The 23,250-nt window shown below is 37.6% G+C and overlaps 1 protein-coding gene across 3 annotated transcripts; it reads right to left on the reverse strand.

Annotated features, from left to right (window-relative positions):
- Positions 1 to 7,144: 7,144 nt before the first annotated feature.
- LOC148846819 (phosphoinositide phosphatase SAC3-like) lies at positions 7,145 to 22,912 on the reverse strand. 3 transcript variants are annotated; one of them, XM_088948518.1, is made up of 16 exons: positions 22,070 to 22,912; positions 17,551 to 17,755; positions 17,298 to 17,463; positions 16,392 to 16,563; positions 15,724 to 15,800; positions 15,085 to 15,272; positions 14,912 to 15,009; positions 14,641 to 14,774; positions 14,408 to 14,536; positions 13,308 to 13,698; positions 12,889 to 13,010; positions 12,661 to 12,774; positions 9,426 to 9,617; positions 8,984 to 9,157; positions 8,411 to 8,519; positions 7,145 to 7,732 (listed from the first exon to the last, which is right to left on the reverse strand). In XM_088948518.1, exons 1-16 carry the CDS (start codon positions 22,163 to 22,165, stop codon positions 7,610 to 7,612), a joined length of 2,490 nt encoding a protein of 829 aa, XP_088804644.1. In that variant the 5' UTR covers positions 22,166 to 22,912; the 3' UTR covers positions 7,145 to 7,609. The 3 variants fall into 3 exon arrangements, with proteins under 3 accessions (XP_088804644.1, XP_088804643.1, XP_088804642.1); XM_088948517.1 differs by having other exon boundaries at positions 13,308 to 13,692; positions 16,392 to 16,614; XM_088948516.1 differs by having other exon boundaries at positions 16,392 to 16,614.
- Between the last annotated feature and the right edge of the window lie 338 nt (positions 22,913 to 23,250).

A 23,250-nucleotide genomic window follows, 5' to 3' on the forward strand; every position in this document is an offset into this window, starting at 1 on the left:
AATTTAAATGAAATATGATTCTTGCCTTGAAAAAAAAAAATTTTAGCGATCTCAATAGACACCGTCTAAAAAATTAATGACAAGAGAAAAGTCCCTGATACCAGATTTAGTTCTCACAAAATTTGTTCTTACATTGTTTTCACAACACTTAGCAGTGCATTTGAAAATTTTGGATATTTATATATTTTTCATCCATGACAATATATTCTTAATGCAGAGCTGCAAGTGTTGTGAGAAAGATGTAAGGATAAATTTTATGGGGACTGAATTCGGAGGTTTGGGAGTCTTTGACATGGGCATCTGTTTGTTTGGCAGATTAGTTGCAGAGTGGTGTTTGAAGATGTTTAGGGTTAGGGAGGGCCTTCCACCTGTGTTTGGTTTTAATTCTTGAAAGGAGGCTTCCAGTTTATGGTTAATTTCCTGTAGAAGCCAAATTTGCTGACTCTGGCGTAATAGATGTTAGTTGGTCATATATTGTGCAGGAATCTTCTTCTGGGGGGAGTCCTCTAGGCTCTTTCATTTTCATTTCAATCACACTTAGCTTGTTGCTTCTCGTAGTCGGAATCTAGCTGCGCACTCTCTATTGCCGATTATTCTTGTACTCGTACGTTTATTGAGTCTTTTTTAGGTAGGGAATTGTCATTATAATGCTTATGAATTGACTAGTATTAAGCTTTGGCTTAAAAATAGATTATTATGGTGCTATTTCACCCGATACTATAATCAAATGTCAAGGTCAATAAGCAATCTTGGAATTTCGAAAAATTTAAAGTAATTTATCATTTATTTTTATCAATTTTTTTAAGGGCGGACTAAGGGAAGGGGTAAGTATTATTTACCCAAACATCATGGGAGGGTTTTTTTTGGTAAGGTTAAAGTCAAGGGGAGGTTTAAGCATTTGTAAGCTATGGAGGTTTTAAGTTATTTACCAAATAAAAAAAGATGTGGACATCTTGATGCTTTTTTCTTTTTCGATAAAAAATAAAAAAAGAGAAAATTTCCGATATGTACCTATACTTTACGTCGAGTGACAATTTATTATCCAAAGTGATAATTTAGTACTACATCTTTTATTTTGCCATAATCAATACCCTACGTTAATTCATAATCAGTTAGAAGATAAGAGGGCCTAAATACTCATAAGTTATTTCAAGTAATGCATGAATTTCCCATTGAAATTACGAAAATGACCACATCAGCTATTTCGAATTTCGACCAATGCAAGTGGGAACTAGTTATTGAGATTCCGAAAACCAGCTCCCTCACGTTGGTGATATCAAACGAATGCGCTGCGGGAAAAGTTGAAATCAGCGCTCGAACACGATGCAGGAAAAGTTGAAGTCGAAGAATCCAGTGCTGTTGTCGGAGAAGATGATTCCTGTTGCGATGGCGATTTTAGATTAAATTACAATATGGATTGACGGATCTCCGCAGTTTTATTTGTTATCGTGGAGCGGTGGATGAATACAATTACAATCTTGAAAAGAAGTTTCCGGTTCAGATACAGGAACAACCATCTAGTAATCCTCCTCTTTCTTCACAACTTCACCTTTCCAATTAAGCAAGCTGAAGAGCTTAGCAAAACTAGAGTTTGAATGCACCGATAATCAACCTGTAACTATGAAGACCTTTTAAATTTCATACTGTTTTTTTCCTGATCTAAATTTTAACTTTCGAGGGAAGGAGTAAAAATAATACTTTATTATGATATGGGTTTTATTTTTATATTTTGTTAAGTAATGTGATGCGGGTTTTCTTTATTATTGAACTTCTGTGATCTGGCTGGTGGTATCCTTTCTATTCTCGATTGGGTTCCTCTGAGCAAGTGACGTATTTGGTTTGGATTCTCTCTTCTGGAGAGAGGATGAGGGGAAAGCTATGATTTTTCATCTGGGCTTTTTGTTTCTCTGCGGTTCCTGTCTCGGTAGATTTGTGGTGGAAAAGAATAGCTTACGGGTGACTTCAGCGCAGTCATTGAAAGGTGTTTACGAATGCGCAACTGGGAATTTTAGTGTTCCTCAGTACGGCGGCACCATGGTTGGGACTGTGGTTTAACCGAAAGTGAACCAAAAGGCATGCAATGTAAGGACTTCGACGAGGTCTTCCGACCTTGAGCTTGAGTTTTAATTTGTTTGCGTCAATAAATGCTTCCTCGTGAATGATCAATTCTGTGATCTATGAGTTCATGTTGTTTATTAATGACGATTCTTTTTCCTTTTCCTTTGCGCTTTGGCGTTACTATTTCTTTGGAAGTTGGAACTTGTAACTGATCCGGGTCATCTATCCCTTTCCCTCCCTAAAAGTTGCGTACCTTTAGATCCAAGGCATAGGGTGCGCATGTTAGCAACGACACACAGGTAACACCATCATCGTCCTGCGCCATATGAATTGCTGCAATCGTGGCCGCACCACACCCTTTGCGAACCCAAATGAAATACGGGCACGCCGGGGTTATGGTAAGAATCAGTTCACGCTAGCGATTCGCAGCTGAATGTGTTCTCTTTCGTATCGTGTTCCTCGGTTTGTAAATTGCATTACAAATTCGGAGAGGTTTAGAGAAATCAGGGGCTCCACACTACTGTAGAGTGGAGAACTGGAGACGGGCGCGATCGGAATTCGACGTTCTCAATGGTGAATACAGGAATGGTGAAACTCCGTCTCAACTCATGGATCGATTTGGCGATGTTTAATGATTCTGATTTGGTTTTGATGAAGAAACTGGTTTGAATTTCGAATGGAAAAGAAAAGATGCGGAACACATTCGGATTGAGTTATGTAATCTCCTAACCTCTCCCAGGAGGTACCGAAGATTTGACGTGCGTACCTTTGACACGACGGGAAGAGATATGATAGAGAGACATCCTTGTACAACTCGGCCTTACCATCGAGATTGCAAAGGACGATTAGTATGATCCATACCAATCCGAGGGAAATCGTCCATGACTGGTTATCCATCCAACTTGGGCCCGAGTAGTAACACTATGAAAGTGGAGATTGCACCTGCGTAGGTCCATTGGCAATGATATATGATGATGCGCGATCTGGTTGCTCTTAGTCCGAGGGCAGTTCGGATGTTGATGTCTTAGTTGTCCGGTAGAACTACAAGGCAAACAGGGCTGAGAGGACTCGGGGTGGCTTACTCCATGTGATCACTCCGATGCTTAGGTTAACATTCAATGTACGCAAGCTGAAAGTTTATAGCAAGAAGGCTAGAATGAAATAAATCGCACGTCTTTTTTCTTTTACCTTGTCAAGTTGGAGGTGAGGCCTTTATATAGGCGTTGCTTGGCATGGGCTTCACGCACTGTGTTTGAGATCTCATGACTGGTCCGAAGTCCACAAAGGTAGCCGTACACAGACCAGTCTTAGCGCCTTGCTCGGTCTCCTCCAAAACATTTGGTACAGGGGCCAACTTCCGAGAGACCCAGTAGTGACGGTTTGTGCGTGCAGAATTGGTCAGCGAACACGTCTCGTAGGTTGCCACCTGAACCTCAATTAGGTTGGCAAGCCCTCAAGGGAGGTCTTTTCTCGCGTTGAGGTCACTTCAGCTGGTGACGAGGTGCTTCTAGTCGACCTAAGTTGTGGTCAAGGTCGCTAAGTCAGCGGAGGAGGCAGGTCACTAAGTCGACGGCAAAGGCAGGTCGCCAACTCGGTGGCAAAGTTGGATCGTGAAATGGAATTCCATCACTTTGGCTAGGGCAAGTCATCGCCTAGGTGGTGTTTGGGTGTCGTCCAACTGTTTTGAGATGCCATCTATCATGCTGTCATTGGAGGGCCAAATTCGCCCACATCAATATCGGAAAGACTTCCACTGTAATCGGCCAATAAGCTCAAGTAGTTCATCACATATCGACTAAGATGGTCACCACCAGAGGATTTCGATGGATCCTTCTGAATTGCCGATTCGAAGCCCGATAGCATCGTTCTCACTGCATCACCAAGTCTGATGAGTGAGGAGAGGGCTTGTGATCTTATCACACTTGGGCTTTCATCATGAAATGATGGTTTGCACCGTTGAGAACTTGAACTCTATTTCATTTTCTTGAGAAGATGATGAATAATATATTTTATTTTAAAGATAAATTTAACATTTTTAAATATCTTAAATCACACATGAATTCATATGCGTTTCAAGAGTGCTAGATTGTGATTGTCGCAATTTAAAGTTCGTATACTAAATTATCGCTCGAGCCACTACGGAGAATTTTGAAATAACGAAAAGAAATACAGCGTCTTCATATACATTCATGTGTCCGTACACTATATAATAAGAATGCTTACACAGCCGGCCGTCTTAGCTCAGCCGGTTTTAACCACGTGGTCGTGGGTTCGATTCCCACAGACGGCGATTTTGTCATATCTCTGGACTCTGGTCTTTGCGTTTTACCAAAGCAAAGATAAAATGGTCGTAGCCAAATTTGAAATTTCCCTTGTTTACGAAATTGACATCTAGCATTGCTAAGTTGTTTAAGAAGTAAAACTGCGATGAGAGGATGAATGTGGGTTGTAAGTAAGCAACCTATGGAGTATGGACTATGGTGCATCATTGACGCTGTCGCTGTATTTCAACAAGCCAACAGAACCGTTCTAACTTCCAAACACCAATTTGTGTTGTGTTTATGGTGAGCTACAAGATTTCTGCCTCGCCACTTAACTCTCTATGAAGAAGAGGTAGCATCGTCATTTTGCTTTCTAAATTTTAATTTCTAATGCCTGAAACACCATTGGCATGTTCGTTCATCTGCAGTCGTTTCAGCACTGATTTGTACAAAATGTTGGCGGTGGACCTGGTTTTGTGCTCTGCTCTTGATGCATGCATACTTCCTCTTCTCTATTAGTGGTTTGGTTTGAATTGATTTCTATGGATTTCCGAACACGAACACATACCAAACAATTTAAACTAGGACTTATCTAGCATTGTTTGGAAATGGCTGAATATCATATGCTTCAATGAGTGCTATCCAACATCGACTCACGTGAGAGTGAGACTTCACTTCTTCAATAGCCTTTTAAATTCCCTCCCATGTCCCATCTGTGGTAGCAACTAGGAAGACGCTACGCCCATACCAGGGCCGTCCTGATCAAGAGACAATCCAAACTAAGATTTCACTATTTGTGTTGATAGACAAGAGACGAGGTTAGACTCAGCTGCACCTGCAACTGGTGGACTGGCGGTTGATGTTTTCATTTAATGAATTGAAAACGTCTCCGACACCTGCTCAAAACCAGATTTGCTGCTTCACAGTTCATCGCAGCCGTCTGTATTGCGAACATTCCCTAAAAACGACAAACATAAAATGTACGGGAGATGTTTTCATTTTCCAATGCACTGTGATATTGGTGCGAGGAGCAAATCTGAATTATTCCTCGTGGTCGTGGAAAACAAGGTTGTAGGCGGATCAAAAACTTGGGAACGTTTCACTCTTTCAATCCCTCGTGAAAATAACAAATATCCATTACTAGGATCACAATGACAATCGCGTTACCATCATAACCTTGAGGAAGATGGAAAACGAGTTTGGCAGAAACTGGATCCATCTTATTAATAATAATTTTAATAAAAGGGTAAAGGACTTAAACTTCCCCTGATTTTTTTACTAAGACCCCCCTCTTTTTAAAATGGACCGAGACCTCCCCTGTTAGATGATGTCATCGGACAAATACCTCTCCACTTCCAGTAAAAACCCATCAAGATAATATATGTTTTATATAACTTGTGCCTGACATGTTTTTAAAATCCCAAATTTGCCCTTTGGCCATGATTCAAAAAACACTAGAAATCGTAAAAGTGTATTCCTCCATTTTCTTGCCACCGGAGATGGTATTATTTTATTTCATAAAAAATCCTGGTGAATCCCCTGTTTTTATCTTCCAAACCCCATCTTTTTTCTCTGCATTAATCTCAGAATCGGAGGGGAAAGAAGATGACTTCACAAAATTAGTATGATTGCATTTGTTTTAATAAAAAACCCAAGAGGTGGAACACCAACACAACTACTACAGAAAAACCCCAACCTCCCATAGACCCACCCATACTACCCAACAGAATGAGACCTCCAAGCACCAAACAATACCCCTCCATCGTTCCATAAAACGCCTACCAGAAATGACCAAAAGTTAACAATGAAGTGCAATAAACTAACACCAAATTGTTCTATGAATTTCCACCCTTTACAATTCACGGGCCCTTATTTTAGTAATAAATTATTCCTCAATTAACAAAACCATGGTATTCAACTCCCACATCCACTAAGAAAAGGAATATCAAATCATTATTGAACCCTTCCGGCTTCAATTTAAAGAGGGAAAACAAAGTACCATTCGCAAAAAATGATGAAACGAGAAAACCAAAGCCTTCCGTTCTAGTCTCAGAACTTGGTTAATCTTGTTTGGCTTGATCATAGAGTTAGCCTTGGAAATTGCATCTCAACCCATAACCTTGAAATAAAGTATACGTTTTGCATCTTAACCCATATCCCGTTCTAGTCTCAGCACCTGCACTTGAACTCTGACACTTCAATCCATTTGTTAAACCACTCAAACCTGTTCTGACCTTCACCAATCTCTCCTTTCAATTGTCTCAAATTCAAACCCATCAATAATGATAACAAAGCAGAGGAGCCCAAAACAAGGGTAATGAAGTCTTTTCACTGACTCTGTTAGATATAATGGTATCTTTTAATGACAAGGGCTTTCAAAAATCACGGGGAGGTATAAATATTTATATTAAACTTCAGGGGGGTTTAAGTCTTTTACCCTTAGGCTCGGTTTGGAAGGAGTATGAATACAAGTATGTTGTAGTGTAAAACCTTACTAATTTGTATTATTTTGTATGCATTTGTACTGTACATATTTATACAAATACAAATACAAATATTAGACTCAGTTTGGAAAGGGTACAAATACATATATGGACAGTGCAAATACATACAAAATATGCAAATACATACAAAATACAAGGTTTTGTACTTTACAAATTTGTATTTGAGACGAGCAAGACTTGCAAAGGCGCTGGATTTCCCGTCAGCACATCAGCCTTTTTTTGTTCCGTTAAACCAGATTCTTATTGCCTCATTGGTCCCAACTCCCACCACGTCCTTGGGAGTTAGGATTCTCATCAACATAATTTTTGTTGGATCAGATATTCTCAAAATTATGATCAGTCATAATGAAATATGAAATGCAAAAGAAAATAATGGCCCGCCACTGTAAATTGGAGCTCCGAGTTGAACATATTATATATATATATATATATATATATAAATACATAAAATTTACAAGATTGAGAATTTTGAAGTATGTTGTAAAAAAACAAAAGAAGAAAGAAATAGAGAGCTCCAGAAAGAATTTAACTGTCACTATTTACTCTGCTGTACCTTTGTACTGCACTCGGATCGAGGATTTCACGATCGCATCAATGCTGCAAATTATACATGAAAGCCAGGGAGAGCCCTCCTAAGCTTCTAAATAACGCCAGTAGCACTGTTTTGGTTCTTCCACATATCGTTTTCGTTATTCTCACTGTGCTTGGCATCCATCGAACCATGGTGGGTCAGTCAGGCTGGGAAATAAATATTGTTTTTGAAGGAAAAATTGGAATAGCTGGGCATCAATGGCATAGTGTCTCCCCATATGTTACCCAGTGCACAAAGCTGTCAGAAAATTCACTTAGAGTGTCCAAATTCTCTCCAGCAGCATCATAACAAACATCCGTCTCTGTCTGTTCTTTTCCCTGCAGAGTTTAAGGGAGATGATGCGCTAGATATATTAATAAGCTACTTCTGACTAAAGAAATGGAGTTCATCTTATGTCTGAAATTCATTAATGAATGATTGCAAATTTACTTGATTTATATTTAGTTGCAAATTTACTTGACTAAAGAACAGTGCTAATTAAGTTGGGATGGGATCTAAAACGGGTCAGACCATTCATAACATTATTTTTTGATCAATCAGACCATTCATACCATAACACATACAGAATAAAGTTTATCTAACATTCAACTCATTCACCAGTTAACCCTACATTCAATTGATTTTTTTGGAGTCTCGCCATCAATAAGGTGTAATCATATCTTCTCAGGCCATTCCACTATTGCAATGGTTGCAGATATTTGTAAGAAGCTATGTTTTCCGAGACACCACAAGCAGATGGCTGGTCAAGATGTTAAATACAGAGTTTACACTAAAGTTACATGATAGGGCATCCATAAAAAGGTATTCAAGTATCATAGGTGATGAACTGTTTTCTATCTGATGCATGTTGCCACACTACACACGCCCTGCCTATCATCAGGGTCAACAATGCCCTTGCATATCAGGTCCCTATTAATTGACAAATTCTTAACAAAATATGAAATCTCTTTCCAACAAAAAGAATATTTTACACATGTTATTAACAAAATACTGACCTTCATGCTGGAACCATATTCACTTTGAGATGGAGTTGTTTCCATGGTAATTCCATTTGCAACATTCTCTGATGATAGGCTGGCAACTGGAGAGTTTGTAAGGGTAGATCTGCAACAATTGAAAGTATCAGAACCCATCTAAGTTAACCACAAATATATTTGATAATAAGGAATAGACCTTAATTTCGAACCCTCTCAATAATGATTACTGCCAAGAAAAACTTTCACTGTTCTACCAATAGTGCTCTCTCCAATGCATGTCAAACTTCAAGGAAGCTGCCACCTAGAAGCCTCCTATCAGAAATTTGAGCATGTTCGCATGCACGTGGGTGCACACACATACAAGAGAGTTTTTATGGTTTACTTATAGAACCATAAACATACGTTGTTCAAATTGGTTGTTTGAATAACTTAATCAGAATAACATGATTTTAGCAATTATTAAACATGTATAACTATATAAGTACCAAAAAAATCATCTATCACATTAAGAAAATCAAAATAATTTCACAGACCCACTTAAAACTGCACAACTACTGGTAGCTTAACTGGACAAGATCACAATAAAGTTACCTTTCATAGGTTTCTTCCTCACATGAATTTCCAGAGGAAGATAGCCAGTCAAGGTCCAGAAAGTTTGAGAAGCTAGATGCATCCCCATTTTCGTGGAAATAGAACTGATCACTATCAGGACATCTATCTCTCTGCATGTCTGCAAAAAGTTGCCTTCGAGTTGAGGGTGTGAACCTACAAAATGACAACAAGTAAGCTCACCCAGACATCAAACAGCTATAGGAACCGAGTTGAAATGCTGCACATATATAGACAAAATAAGATGTAAAGATATTTTTCCACTTCATTATAAAGCAAAAAATAAATAAATACATATACATTGGGAACAACAGGCAATCCATCAACTAAGAAATAAAACGTGTTTCTTGGCTAGTGTTGAGGAAAAGAAAACCAGAGAAATAAAAAGCTCTTCAGCATCAAATTCAAAGTTAAGAAAGCCAACCTGGAATATGATATATCACATTCACAGGTTGAGATTTCTGGTGTAGAGTCAGAAAGTCCCTTGCTGCCTCCTTGTGTTCTTTCAGGCAAAGCTGAGTTAGAAAGTTTCTTCTGCCCAGAATTTGTGGCTGATGCAGGTATATTGCTTTCACAAAGAATGTTTCCATCTGATAAGGATCTTTTGAAATATGACCTACATAGAGAAACTCAATAATTACTAATCAATAGTTCTCACCAATCAAAATAATATGGAAGAGATGTTTTGTGTGAAATAAATGAAAGTATTAACTAGACATTTTATTGAAAAAGTTCATGGAATCACAACCCTTGTCCTTCTAAAGAGAGGTATGGCCTGTTCCAGTAGAACTACCTTGTAAACAGGGTTGACCTGATAAAAACATCCTAAATAGGATTCACAATCTGCTAAGGTTCCAAACATCTCTGCATGTGCCACAGTCCCATCAAGGGGCTGTTAATCAAGTTGGATTCGCATTGGAAAAGAGAGAGAATCAATTAAGTTGAATTTGATAAATTTCATTAAGTCCCATATTGATCATGTCTGAATTGAAGGGATACAGATAAAAACCCAATCTGAGTAATATAGGATGTTAAGATGCCCAATCTCAAATATGACCTACTATATAAAGGATGTTCCAAGGCCCAAGCACGGATCTTGCTAAAACATGTTGAATGAGAAAGATGGGGCCCAAAACCACTCCTGAGGTTGAAGCTCTCTACTAAAAGTTTGGGGGTAATTAGGCATGCCGAGGCTGATTTTAAGGCCATCCAAAGCTTAACCTTAAGAACTAGGTCAGCCCAAGTCCTGGCCTAACCCAAGGCAAAGGCCAAGCTAGAAAGCACAAACTCAATCCAAGCTAATTCCTTGTAGAACTTGAGGCTGAGTTTGAGGTTTGGCCATTTTTGCTATTTAAGTGTATGGTCTATTGTATTTTTCCTATACCTCTTATCTTTATATGTAGACATGGTAAAGGCTAACCTTCCCATACTATGAGGGGATAGCATAGTTCCATGGACAAAAATGTTCTTACCTATCCTTCAATTAAGTGATGCCAGTACTTTTGACCTTTTTACTCTATTTATTTTAGTATGCATATATTCATTTAAGAGTTATGGCTTTAAATACAATGGATTGGCAAAACAGGATTCATGTAGTTGACTCCATATAGTTGGGATATGGCATGGATGATTATGATGATGACATACTTTTCCCTAGACAAATTCTTTCCCATATAAAATGGTGATCGACCTCAGTATGCTTTGTCCTGTCATGTTGTATAGGATTGTCACAACATAGCAATAATACCTGTATATCAACAGCCCAGCTCTTCAAGTAGTGAACTCAACCACAGGGCCTTTGATACTACATGTGTCATGGTTCTGTACTCTACCTTTACACTTGACTAAGCAACAATAAATTTCTTTTACTCCATCAGACTGTGACAGAAGATTACCACTGAGAAAATCATAATACCTAGATACCAATCTCCTGTCATCTAACAACTAGGGATAATCATGAGCTAGGTTGAGCTGGGCTTGGCACCTATTATAAGGGGCATAGCTCAGGCCTAGGCCTGGTCCAGCCTACACCTAGGGCCTGAAATATAAGCCCAGGGCCAGCCCTACATGGGCTAAGTCCCGGCCTATAAATATATTATGTTAAGTATATATAAATACGTGTTATACTATGTACAAAATAAAATAACACATACAGAGACACATATGTGTGTGCATGTGTGTGTTTATGAAGATGTCCACCTTCATATAATCATGTTGTGAATATAAAACTTCCTTTCTAGGATTCCCCTTGAAGAATTCTTAACTACCATGTACTATGAAAAGCATGCATGTATGACAATTGACATTCACCACATATGCAATATCTGGCCATGTCATACACAGATAAAACAACTTATCCACCAATCTCTAATGCATGTCATGATCTCCCAGTAGCCTCCCCCTCTCTAGTAGCACTAATCTTATGCCAAAAATCTTCAAGGTTGTTAATTGGTTTACTTGTGCCTCTGAGTAGGTCCAACATATACTTCTGTTGAGATATGAACATACTGTCTGCATAGAGCAACTGCAATACCATAATGTTCATCTTCCAACATTTTGTAATCTTTTCAGTCATATCTTTTATTGAAATTTTGTTTTCATTTCATTCCAATAATACAAGTACAATAATTCTCTAACCTTCATGTCTCACAGTCACCACTATTATCTCAAAGCAAATGGATCAAGCATTGAATTACATCTATTTTTTCAATCATTTGGACCATAAACCTTCTTTTGGATTAAATGTCCAATTAAGCTTTGGTCTTGGAAGATACCTAAAATAGGGGTTCCACCCCCTACAACCATCTCTCTTATTCAGATCAACTAAAAAAATCCCTTGAGAGCTTTCCATTCCATTTAAATTCTGTCATCAAGAGATAATGGATTATAGGAAAAAGATGATGATGAAATGACAAAAACATCCCCTCATTCAATTATAGATGCTTATGTTAAGAAGGCATCTGTGTCAATATAATGCAGTAGTAACTTCCACCTGAGAGTAGGGAGTTGGAAAATAGGAAAAAAAAAGATTCCTAAACAAATAAATTAGGGGCTTTCCCAAGATGACCTACCCTATTTTAGCCATGTAACAAGAATCTTATAGTCAACGTTAATCTAGAGCCTAGACCATACATTGCCATAATGTAGAGCTCATCTAGATCATGAATCAATGTCTTTGGGGCCAAAATGATGGGGAGAGGAATTAGAGGACTCCTATTGAGCCCCAAATACTTTGCCATGTATAAGATTCCTTGGTCATTTGGGGAAACTCACTAAACAAGGCATGCATATTATACATATATGGAAAGTTTACCTATGTTATATACTTGTATATCTATACAGTACGAAGTATAAGTTATGCAACATAAATTATAACATAGGTCAGACAAGATCAGGTTGACTCAGATCAGGCTACCAAGGTTTCATCCCAATCTAGGTAAAATCCAATTTTCAAAGTCCAGCCAAAGCCCAAAAACCCAAGCTTAATCGATGCATAAACTAGGTTGGGACTCTTGGGAAGCCCAAGATGCATCTCCAATGAAAAGAGAAATTACACCCGTGCACAGAAACAAATTCTAGATTTTTTGGTAATAACATTCTGGATTGTAAGAATGTATAGAACAACCGTTCCATAGACAGTTTTATTCGTAATGATGTACCTAGTGTTTTCATCAACATATGTGTGTCCACGCCTCCCAGCATTGTAATGCTGGTCTGAATCCAGCTCCCACAGTGCAGGTTTACCCTGTTGTGGTTGGAAGTGCCCCAGGAACCTGCTTGTTCATAAAGCCAAATGCAAATAAGCATATTGATTACTAATAATTGCCAATGAAAGAAAAATGAAATAAGATTTAGAAAAAGGGGTAAATAAGAAGGTTATGACTTACACATTTATCGCATCTTGTTTCTCAGCATCCATATAGGCATTGTTGTAGTATCGCTGCAGAGTTCTAAAGAACTCTTGGGACTGGGTTGCCGCCTTCCATTGACCTCTTCTCTCAGAGAATATCTATTTAGGTCACAAATGTATGAAGGATGTGTTAGATATAAAGCCATATAATGTCATATTGAGAAATGGATTAGTAGAGAAGAGTAGATAAATAATTCAATGGATTGATAAATGCAAAAAGGAGAGGACTGGTCAATTACTAAAATGGTTGAGTCTAGCATACAAAGCCTACTCCATCTAGATGCATGTTTCTACTGCTTGTAATTTCCCCAAATTTTCAGTTCCATTACTTAGATATAGTAGAAGCATAAAATGGATCAACTCTTTTGAAGTTAACCAACACCTTCAAAGAATTACCTTGTTGTGTGCAGCAGACCCTCCATATTGAAGTGCAAGAGTGTCGCCCATTGTCTCGTAAAACCGCATTAGCTCATCAGCTAAAGGGGCATCCAAGTCAATTTTTGGCACATCTATAAATCCCAAGGCATGAAGCTGATGTCCTAGAGCTGCCAAGCCATAGGCATATTGTGCAACATTTGTACGATCCAAGCAGTCTATGCAATTTGTCCTGAGAACACCTTTTTGAAACATGGATGGCTTAACCGAATGGTCTCCATTGACATCACTACTATGCTGATTAAGTCTCTTTTCCAAATCATCAGCATCTGCACTGTTGTTAAAATGGTTTGAAGGAGACTGGTCACCAGCATCATCTTTCTGGTAATATATTGAACTGTAAGCACTGAAACTGTAACAAAACCCGTAAGCCAACAAGATATTGATAGGCACCATTTGTCCAGTACTGGTAAAACTTAAAGTTGTCTCTTTTGAGACTATAAATCTAAGGTTTGCCTTGAGAAAGTCCAAGGTGGGGATTGAAGTTTCAGAGAAGAGCCAGCCACTAGCCAAGTTTTCTAGGTCCTGGGGCTAACATCCCATTTATGAATCTGCATTCAATATTCCTGAATCTGGAATTGTTGGGAATCAAAGCTCTGAATGCAGATTTCATGTATCTCTGGTTGCAGCAGCCAAGGAGATCCTAGATTTCAGAGACCAGTGGTGCTAGCACTAATCACTACACAAACACCATGATATTATGGTAAAGTTGATGACCATGAAGTTGCCTGCCACGTATGCCTAGTGTGAACCATTTGTAACACATTGCCTTTTGATTGACCAGCCTTATGATCCACTGGAAGGATGTATTAAATTTCATCTTTCAAATGTCAATGGTGACTAGGTGTGGATATTAGAAATCTAATAATATTATTAACTGGACTAATGTTTTGTTGAACTTTACATCAAATGGAAGGTGGACCGAAGTGTACCAAGGCATAGATCTATGCGCTCCGGGCATCACATTGTATGGTCATATTTGATCCATGTTTCCAAATAATGAGGTTTTCCATCAGGTATACCAATACAAAATACCTAAGGGACTTTTCATGAGTACTCACTCGAAGTAGGACCCCTTTAAAGATTCTTGGGGCTTCAGACCTGGTGTTACTTGACAATAAAAGAAGCCTGTTAGGTTCAACGCATATGCAGCCACTTTGCCTAGAAGTGCCAAAACATTTGTTGCTTTGCTGGAAAAGTAATCAAGTTGTATGCAAGTCAGTAATAAATTCCTAAAAAAAAGAGTGCCAACAAAATAATTAGAAGCCATAGATTTAACATAAAAGTCATGCACCTTCTAGAATGTTTGTGTAGATCCCAATGTAGAAACTTTAGGCGATTCTCCTCTGATAGATCTTTATTGATAAAATCAATAGCATTAGCAAATTCAGCACGGAGGATAGATTCCCGGGGCTTCTTTTCACGTGTCTGTGCAAAGACATATATAATTTAGTAAAAGAATAAAACATAATATACAATTGTTAAAATTCAGATATTGAAGCTCTCTGAATGATTGTGGATTAAAACCACTGGTCCAGCAATAAAAAAAAAATTAAGGTACCTACCTTAATTAAATTCAAAATGATGATTGGGTTCCCATATCTCTTGACAAGATTCTCAAAATGAAGTCTAGTTGCTTCATAATTTTGATCCTTCTTTGACACTGGATGAGAAAGAAATATAAGTTATACAACTAGAATTACTTCTCAAATGTTAGTCTGATGAGTGTGAGACTTACATATGATATCAGGTTTAATATTCAAGCGTGATGTTTCCTGGGACCAGAAAAGTGGAATTGAGCCTCGGTTCTGCACTACAGAACTAATTTGTGTTGGACATCCCTCAGGAACATCCTCACACACAATTTGTTCTGTCTCAACATCATTAGCTACTCTACCCTTCTCATTTACACCTCGTTTCAGATACCTAGAACAAGAAATAAACAAGTCAGCATTATGTTTTTGTTTTTGTTTTTGTTTTTGATCAGCATACAAGTCAGAATTATGTTGACTTTCAACACAATAGCAAATGTGGAAAAAAAATGCTGAAGCTCTTGAGAAGAGAGGAATTTTTTATGTTCTTAATCAAACTGCAAAAGTAGGACATATGGTGTGTAAATCCAGCATTCATTACCACCCATTGGTCATATCTACTACATAAAAAATTAAACCAACCAGATAGCATATATTCATGGGAAAATAGTTGCTAGTATGGTCAATAAAGATTTGTTAGGAACCATCACTTAGTTTGGCTTCATTTTTTCTTGAGGACAATTCTGTGCCAAGGAATATCACATGTTTCCTCAAAAGAACATGACCGATCTATGATTAACCAAGAGAACATAAAATAAAATTTACAAATCCAAATTTATGAAAACCTGGTGCCAGCATAATGACGTGAACGCCTAGCAATGAGTGTCAACTTGAATTCTTTCCCAGATATAGAAAGGTTAGCCTGAAAAAATAAAGCATATATCCATCAATACAATATCAGACTAAGTGATATCACAAGATTACAACGCTGCATCTATAACTTCTCAAGCATTGTCAGAAACAAGCAATCCTGTAAATACCAAGTCTTGTACACAACTGCCTAAACATTTAGTCCTTAATTATTAAATCACATTTTATGAGATAAATATCCAAAAAAAATGAAATTCAGGTGTCCCCAACAGGCATTGACCGATATGAAACCAATACTTTTAGTAATAAATTACTCCTGAAATACAAACACAACCACTGCTTTATTAAGTAAATAAATTTGAAGTTAAAGCTCAAAAAAGTAACTTGGATATGTATGGCATTTTCCACAAAAAAGTCCAGGATGAGGGAAACAAGCAAGAGAACAATGCAGAATCCAAGAAATTTTCACAATGCAACCTGACTAGAGGAACACACTTGCCAGTAATTCATTCACAAAGGAAAAAAAAAAAAGAAAAAAAAAGGAAAAACGAAGGAATTATGAATAAATATGCTACATTAAGAAAGCATTTTGTCATGAGCGGATTAGAGGCAACATCTTAAGCCATCATCTCAAAACCTTTACCTGTTTAAAAAAACCATAGACCAATGCAACTGTCCAGAGAGTATTTTTAAGGTGATTCCGGATTCCCCGAGTCAGGAATTCATTCCAGACGAACATCGTTTCATAAAGTACCTGCCCTGTCTCATGATTAGACAAGTTCTTTTGAAGACTACGCATTACGTGATATGAGTAGCTGAAAAAGAAGTCCTTTGTAAGATCCACTGTGCATAGGAGCTTCTTGTATCTATGCCATCAATAAGAAAAAAAAACAGAAATACATGAATACACATAATTAAAGGTCTGAATAAGACAAGAGGAGAGATTATAGAACATAAAGCAGTCAATTTTAATAATAAACCTAATAAGAAAATAGTAAAATGTAACCTGTGTCCTCAAACCCTGTAACACCTTGTCTCACTCAAAATGACATATCAACCTCACAACAGCGTGAAGTTTGCCTTGGTACATTTGAAGGAATTGAAATGTCACATAACCTTTATTAAACTGTAATAACTAAATGGAATGCGGCAATTGGGCCATATAAACAATTATTTATTACATAACTTTTTTTGCATTAATTTTTGTTTCATTTTTTATGAACACGTCAACTATTGGTCAAAACATGGATCCTTCTTCAAGCAGAAGGGCCAACATCATTGAATTAACACTGGATGGTTTATCACACAAATATTATATTGCTTGAATATTTACCTCCACAGTACATGCTTTGCGCATTTCTAGAAAGACATCCAAAGTTTAGAATATTGGCTCCAAAATAGTAAAGTAAAAGACAACCAAAACAAACACATCAGAACACATTCAATGTCTATACATGTTGGATAATGAATTACTCCAGATGCCAGTTTCTAATGTCTCCTTCAGAAGCACCATAGACATTATACATTTACATAAGAATGGACAAAAGACCTGTTTTCATTCTTAGAATAAGCCACATTGGACTGCTCAGTAGAGTTTGGGAGTGGAATCATCTCGCTCTTGGTGACGGCATATACTGTATGGCCACAAATTGCACCAATCTGCCTTCTTTTTGTGATAAGCAGCATGTAGTAAGGCCCCAAAAATTTAATGAAACCTAAGAACAAGCAAAAAGTGTTAAAATGAAGAGAACAAGATTCTTTTAAGGCATTGAACTAAGTGTTTGCCCTTCAATATTACGTACCAATGATTCCATAACAAGTGGTGACAAACTTAAGTCCACCAGTAGACATGTTCCCTTCATGTATCCGCTTTAGCAGATCAGAGCATTCACCTTCAGAGTATGTGGTGGAATCTTCACGAATGTTCAGCTCAGAAGGCTCTAACCTATCAATTTTTAATACTCTCCATAACGTTCTACTCTTGTCTCTTCCTATCATATAAAAATTCTGTAGCAAAGAAAAAAAAGGCAATAAGAAATTTGTATTTTTCATGAAAATCAATAAAACAAGAAAAACACATTTAGGAGAAGACTTTAGAGGAAAAAATCTCTGGGATCATATAAAGAATGCAGTCATACTACACCAAGGGTGCAAAATTACTGTAAATACTTTCTACCATTTTGTCATTAAGGATACTAACATTAATTTATTAATCATAGTGTAGTCAAAATGTTCAATAATCGCCATAGTAGAGGTTTATGACTTGTACCAGTTAGTTGACCAACTATGTGCTTAAGGATTTTAGTATTTGTATATACTAAACCATTTTCATATAAAATATCTAATTAAAAGGTTATCAGATCTTTTAATTTTTTTTCTTTATCAGTAATTAGAATTTTCCTAAAATTTCTTCCAGTTACACATGTAAAATTTCTCATTTAATCCTTATTTGTTTACTTTGAACCAAGATAGTTAAGGTGGCCAGGCAACACCAAGGTGTTTTTGCCTGCCAAAGTCAGTTGGCACCTCAGCGACAACTAGGAATACCTAGGCAACAAAAAAAAGGAAAGAAAAGAAAAGAAACAAATAAATAAACATATACATATTTTACAACAAATAGATATAAATAAATAAAAGTATTTTTTATTGGTGTAATCACACAAAAGTATTAGGTAATTACATGTTTATTACAGAATACCAAACTACAAATTAAATAAGGAAATGATTTGATGGCAACTTAAGGCTGCATTTGGATGGAGTGGAGTTTTACGTGATAAATCAATGTAAAACTTCATCTAAAGTAAAGTTTTACATTGATAATCAATGTAAAATCTACATCGATAAAATCAATGTAAAACTCTACACTTTTCGAAACTCAACGATCACTTTTTATGGTTCAATGTAAAACCTCATCGATGTACTTTTACACCGATGCCGTTTTACACCAATTCCAAATGCAGCCTAAAGGGGTGCAATTTGCAAACCAGTTGGGAATAGAGCAACTGATTATTGAAGGGGATTCTAAGGTAGTGGTGGGCTGGTTGAAGAACCCCAAGAACGCTGTTTGGTGTTACAAAAATTAAGTTAGGAAGTTCATATGGCTGATAAGGAATATGTCTGTTGCTATACAGTGTGTAAGGAGATCAGTAAAAGCTTTGTCTGATGTGTTAGCCAAGCAAGGGGCAAACAGGGAAGTCTTGTTCTGGGCTCAGTTGTGATTTCTGTCTTTTTTTTACTTTAGGCTGTGTTTGGTTTGAAGGAAAAAGTAAAGAAAGGAAGGGAAAGGCAAGGAAACCTTTACAAAACTTGTATAGGTTCCCTTGCCTTTCCCTTCCTTTCCTTACCTTTCCCTTCAAACCAAACATAGCCTTAGTTTCCTTGTCATCCTTTAGTTTCCTTGTGATTTCAGTCTCAAATCAGTTTATCTTTTAATAAAATTATCATTGTTCATTAAAGATGGCAACTTAAACCTCATTTTCAAAAAAATAATAATGAGATTTTTGAATAACTTCCCTAGTTCAACATAAAGAAAACATAAACATGGAGGGACCAAAAGCCCTAATATTTAGCTTTACACAGACTGATAAGAATCCAAAATGAGTTGCATGGGACTCATATTAATATATAAAGGGGGCATAATCGCTTATTTGCCCCACTAACATGTTTATATCCATACCACCCACCTAGTTGATCATCGAAGCATCAACACCTAGGTGACACTTTGACTATAGTGAGTTGGACATGTTGATCACAACCAGTGAAATATATTATTTAGAATGTTCACTAGTTTTTTATCAGTTGACATTGTATTATAAATATCAAAAAGCCAAATGATAGTACTTTTTTTTTTGCTTCATAATCCAATGATAATACTGAAAAGACAAATATTAACACTCGGCTTACTATAGAAAACCCCTGGCTACACCCAAACACTAATGTAGTCCAAACTCTTTCAAGAAAACTAACAAGCTCATTGGCAGACCTTAGGATCAAGTGGAACCAGATACTCCCAACCAAAGAGCTACCCTATCAGATAAACTACTGGAGATGCCAAGGGCCCAGAGCCACCATCTCTCATCCAGCCAATGACCACCTTAGGAGTCCTCCACTACCTTTACGTGTAAACAGAACCAAGATGTAGATGAGATGAAGGCCCTTAGTAAGAGATGCACAAACCAAATCACCAAATCCAATCAAATGAGCCTGCAGAATTACCCCTTGTGGCTACCTAATACTATACCTGACAGACATGGATTTAAAGCAACTGTCAAACTTGAGGCTCGGGCTTGATCAAAGAAGCCCTCCGAATTCATTAGGTTCAAACTGGATGTGGAGGGATAAGTCCAATTTTGGAATGACTTGTGATGTGGAGATAAGCTTCTAAGTTCTGCATATCAAGATTTATCCAATATTGCTCTAAAGTATAAACAAAAACACCACAAGCCCAGGAATGCCATGAGACTGTGAGCAGCAGCATTGTTTGGATGCCTCATTCTCGACAAAATATGAATGACTGGGAGGTGGTTTCCCAAATGATACTACTGGAGAGTTTTAATGGGTATCACATTCAACCAGGGGACAGGATTCTAGAGTTTGGATAGCAATCGGATCCGGTGTCTTCTCAGCCAAAGAATTTTATTTATCTTCAGAGAACCCAGGTCAATCTACTTACAATTGGAACCGGATTTGGAAAGCTCATGTTCAACCAAAACTGAGGGTGAGCCTTGGCACAATGGTTTGGTTGCTCCATTGCGACCTAGGTGACCAGGGTTCAAAATCTTGGAAATAACCTCTCTGTATGTGCAGGGGTAAGGTTGTGTACATTTATCACTCCCCAAACCCTGCATTGACAGGAGCCTGGGCTGCATTGTATCATTATTTAGCAGATTTTTTTCTCCATTCCACTAAGTCATAACTGAGGCATTTAGTTAGTTCATTATTGCCTAAGTCAAAACGACTGGTCACCACCTGACAGCTTTGTATGGATCAATTAACAGAATAATTGAGACAGAGAATAATGGTATCCAATTCAAAATGCTATGATGTGGTCATAATGCAGTTCCTTCAGGAAGCAAGCTCAGAATGGTGGTGAAACCTAAAATATCCAATATTAACTGTATCCTACAAGACTATTTACTTTTGTAGTCATATATCACTTATTTTTATGGATTTGGACTTGAATATAATTAGACTCAAACATGATGATAAATAGGTTTACCCTACCCCACCCCCACCCCCCCCCCCACACTACCTGGTGCCCAAGGATAAAATTCCTCGTTCTGGCCCTGATTGCTACATTACATTTAAATTAGCAGTTCCATTTTCCAATCAATTTGTTATGGCCTAGGCACAGGCTGGTCAACTCTTTGGATGACAGGGCAAAACAGTTAGGCACTGCCTCAAGGCTTTAACTACACCGACTATCATAGCAGTATTTTCATGGAGGATACTTTGAAAACAATCCAAAGAACGTAATGTGATCCCAAACATTTGGATGTGATTATAATGCATTGACAAAATTCAAGAAGCGAGCTGAGAAATTAACTCAATCAATGACAATAACTTCCGGGAAACCAAGTTATATTGAATAATTTGAATTAGTGATATAGAAAGTTTCTAAAAGTATATTAAAGTCTCAATTTGAGAATACAAGACTCAAGAATAAATAAATTGATTTAACTGGAAATACATGTGATGCTTCAATTCTTCAAGTGCACACCACAATACTGATAGTATATACAAGATAGTCGATTCCTAGGTCATAGAAAATTATGTCAGTACTCAACATAGTCTGCAATAAACAAGCTCAGATTTTTCCTTTTCTATTAGTTTTCTTCCGAGGGGTATATTCTATAATAGTGAATCTCAGGACGGCTAAGAACATTATCAGAGCCTATCATATTCTAAAACAAACTTTTATGTGTTAAAGTTTCCAACTTGAAGCAAAGAGAATTCAACCCTTGAGAGAAAAACGACAAAAGAAAATTCTCAAATTTTCATATAAGAAAAAATAGCGAGAAAAATCAAATCACCAAATAAGATTTCATCAAAGAACAAACATATCTGGATTCTGGACCAGGTGAACAACAGAATTCGATCAATAAGAACAACTTCATAACACCCAAGCAACTTAGTTCTACAAATTTGCCTTACAGAACCAGCACATAATAGCAAATTGAACATGTCTCCTAAACTGAGCATCAAAATCAACATCACTATCATAAAAAATCGAAGAATTCCCAAGGCGTTCCTAAAGATCGAACCACCAGACCAAATCAAAATCATCAAAAGAAATCACCAAAACTCGTGAAAACAAATTACCGATCGAGTCGCATATAACCGGAACTTTTGCAGGTAGCCAGTGCTCGGATCCGGCTCCTCCTCGATCCGAGCCTGCGGCTCGTTCTCTGACGCCATGGTTCGTCCGGATCCCGAGCCTCCCAGGCTCGGGTAGAGTCAGAGGGGCATGCAAGAGAATAGATCACCGGAGGAGAAGAAAGCTCCGAAACCCTAACACGGCTACGAAACTCGATTGCTCCAGATACAGCATTTCAGCCCTCTATTACACCTTCCGCAACAACATCTCCTCCTCTTCCATTCACCAGCCAAAGCGCGATCAACCAACCAATCCAGCGCGACCAAGAGAATATAGACCGTACCAACAAAAGACAACGCCACAGAAAGAGAAATATGAAACCAGCGACGAAGCGAAGAGAACTTCTTTGTCTTGACAAAGCGAGCTTTTGTCTTGAAGAGCCAATTCTTGAAGGCAAAATCGATTAGAGATTCAAACACAGTGTAATTCGAGACAGAAGCTCCTCTGCCCTATAAGGAGCTTTCTGCGCGTGTGAGAAAGAGAGAGATATCTAGAAAAATTGCAGCATAACAAAAAAAAAAAACCTAAGCTTTCTATGTGAGAAATATATGGTAACAAAGCAAGAAGAATTGCTGTTCTTCGGGGAGGGAGAAAGAGACAGAAGGGGGAAGGAGACTCAGATCCTCAGAGCGAACGAAAGCCACAGCTTCGAAGACCGCTCAATCCTCACACACAAAAATACAAAACAAAAGTAAGAAAATTTTGATTTTTCCTTTTTTTTTTATCTAGCTGTTTTATTACCGAGAGTCCGAGACCAAAGATGAAAAAGAATCAAAACAAACGTGAACAAGAACACTCGTTCGAACTATTAGCTATTAACGTTGTGTTTGGTTTGAAGGAAAAAGTAAGAAAAGGAAAAAATATATAAGAAAATTTGTAAAGATTTTCATTTTTCTCTTTTTCTATAATCTTTAATTTTTATAATAATAATAATTAATATTTTTTGCTGGTCGAGTCGTTTGGATAGCAAATCTAGACGACTCATGAATGTTCCACGTAACAGTACTGCTGTTGGGGCACAACGTCGTCTCCCTAGCCCAGCTATTCATTCCCTATTTCCCTCCCTTCTTCTTTGGAAAAGGTTCCGCGCATAAGCCCATGCCACGTGGCAACTTGAAACTTTTAT

Source organism: Nelumbo lutea, chromosome 6 (genome assembly GCF_056320005.1).
Source record: "Nelumbo lutea isolate HS-2025 chromosome 6, American lotus-T2T, whole genome shotgun sequence".
Lineage (NCBI taxonomy): Eukaryota > Viridiplantae > Streptophyta > Magnoliopsida > Proteales > Nelumbonaceae > Nelumbo > Nelumbo lutea.

Bases quoted from the DNA above. Each gene is read 5' to 3' on its own strand.
- LOC148846819 (XM_088948516.1), bottom strand. From the start codon at position 22,165: ATGGCGTCAGAGAACGAGCCGCAGGCTCGGATCGAGGAGGAGCCGGAT. The intron at 15,273-15,723 runs GTTTTCATAAAT...TTCTTGTTCTAG, and splicing joins CGTCATTATGCTGGCACCAG to GTATCTGAAACGAGGTGTAA. The intron at 9,618-12,660 runs GTACATCATTAC...TTCTCTATGTAG, and splicing joins TATGTTGATGAAAACACTAG to GTCATATTTCAAAAGATCCT.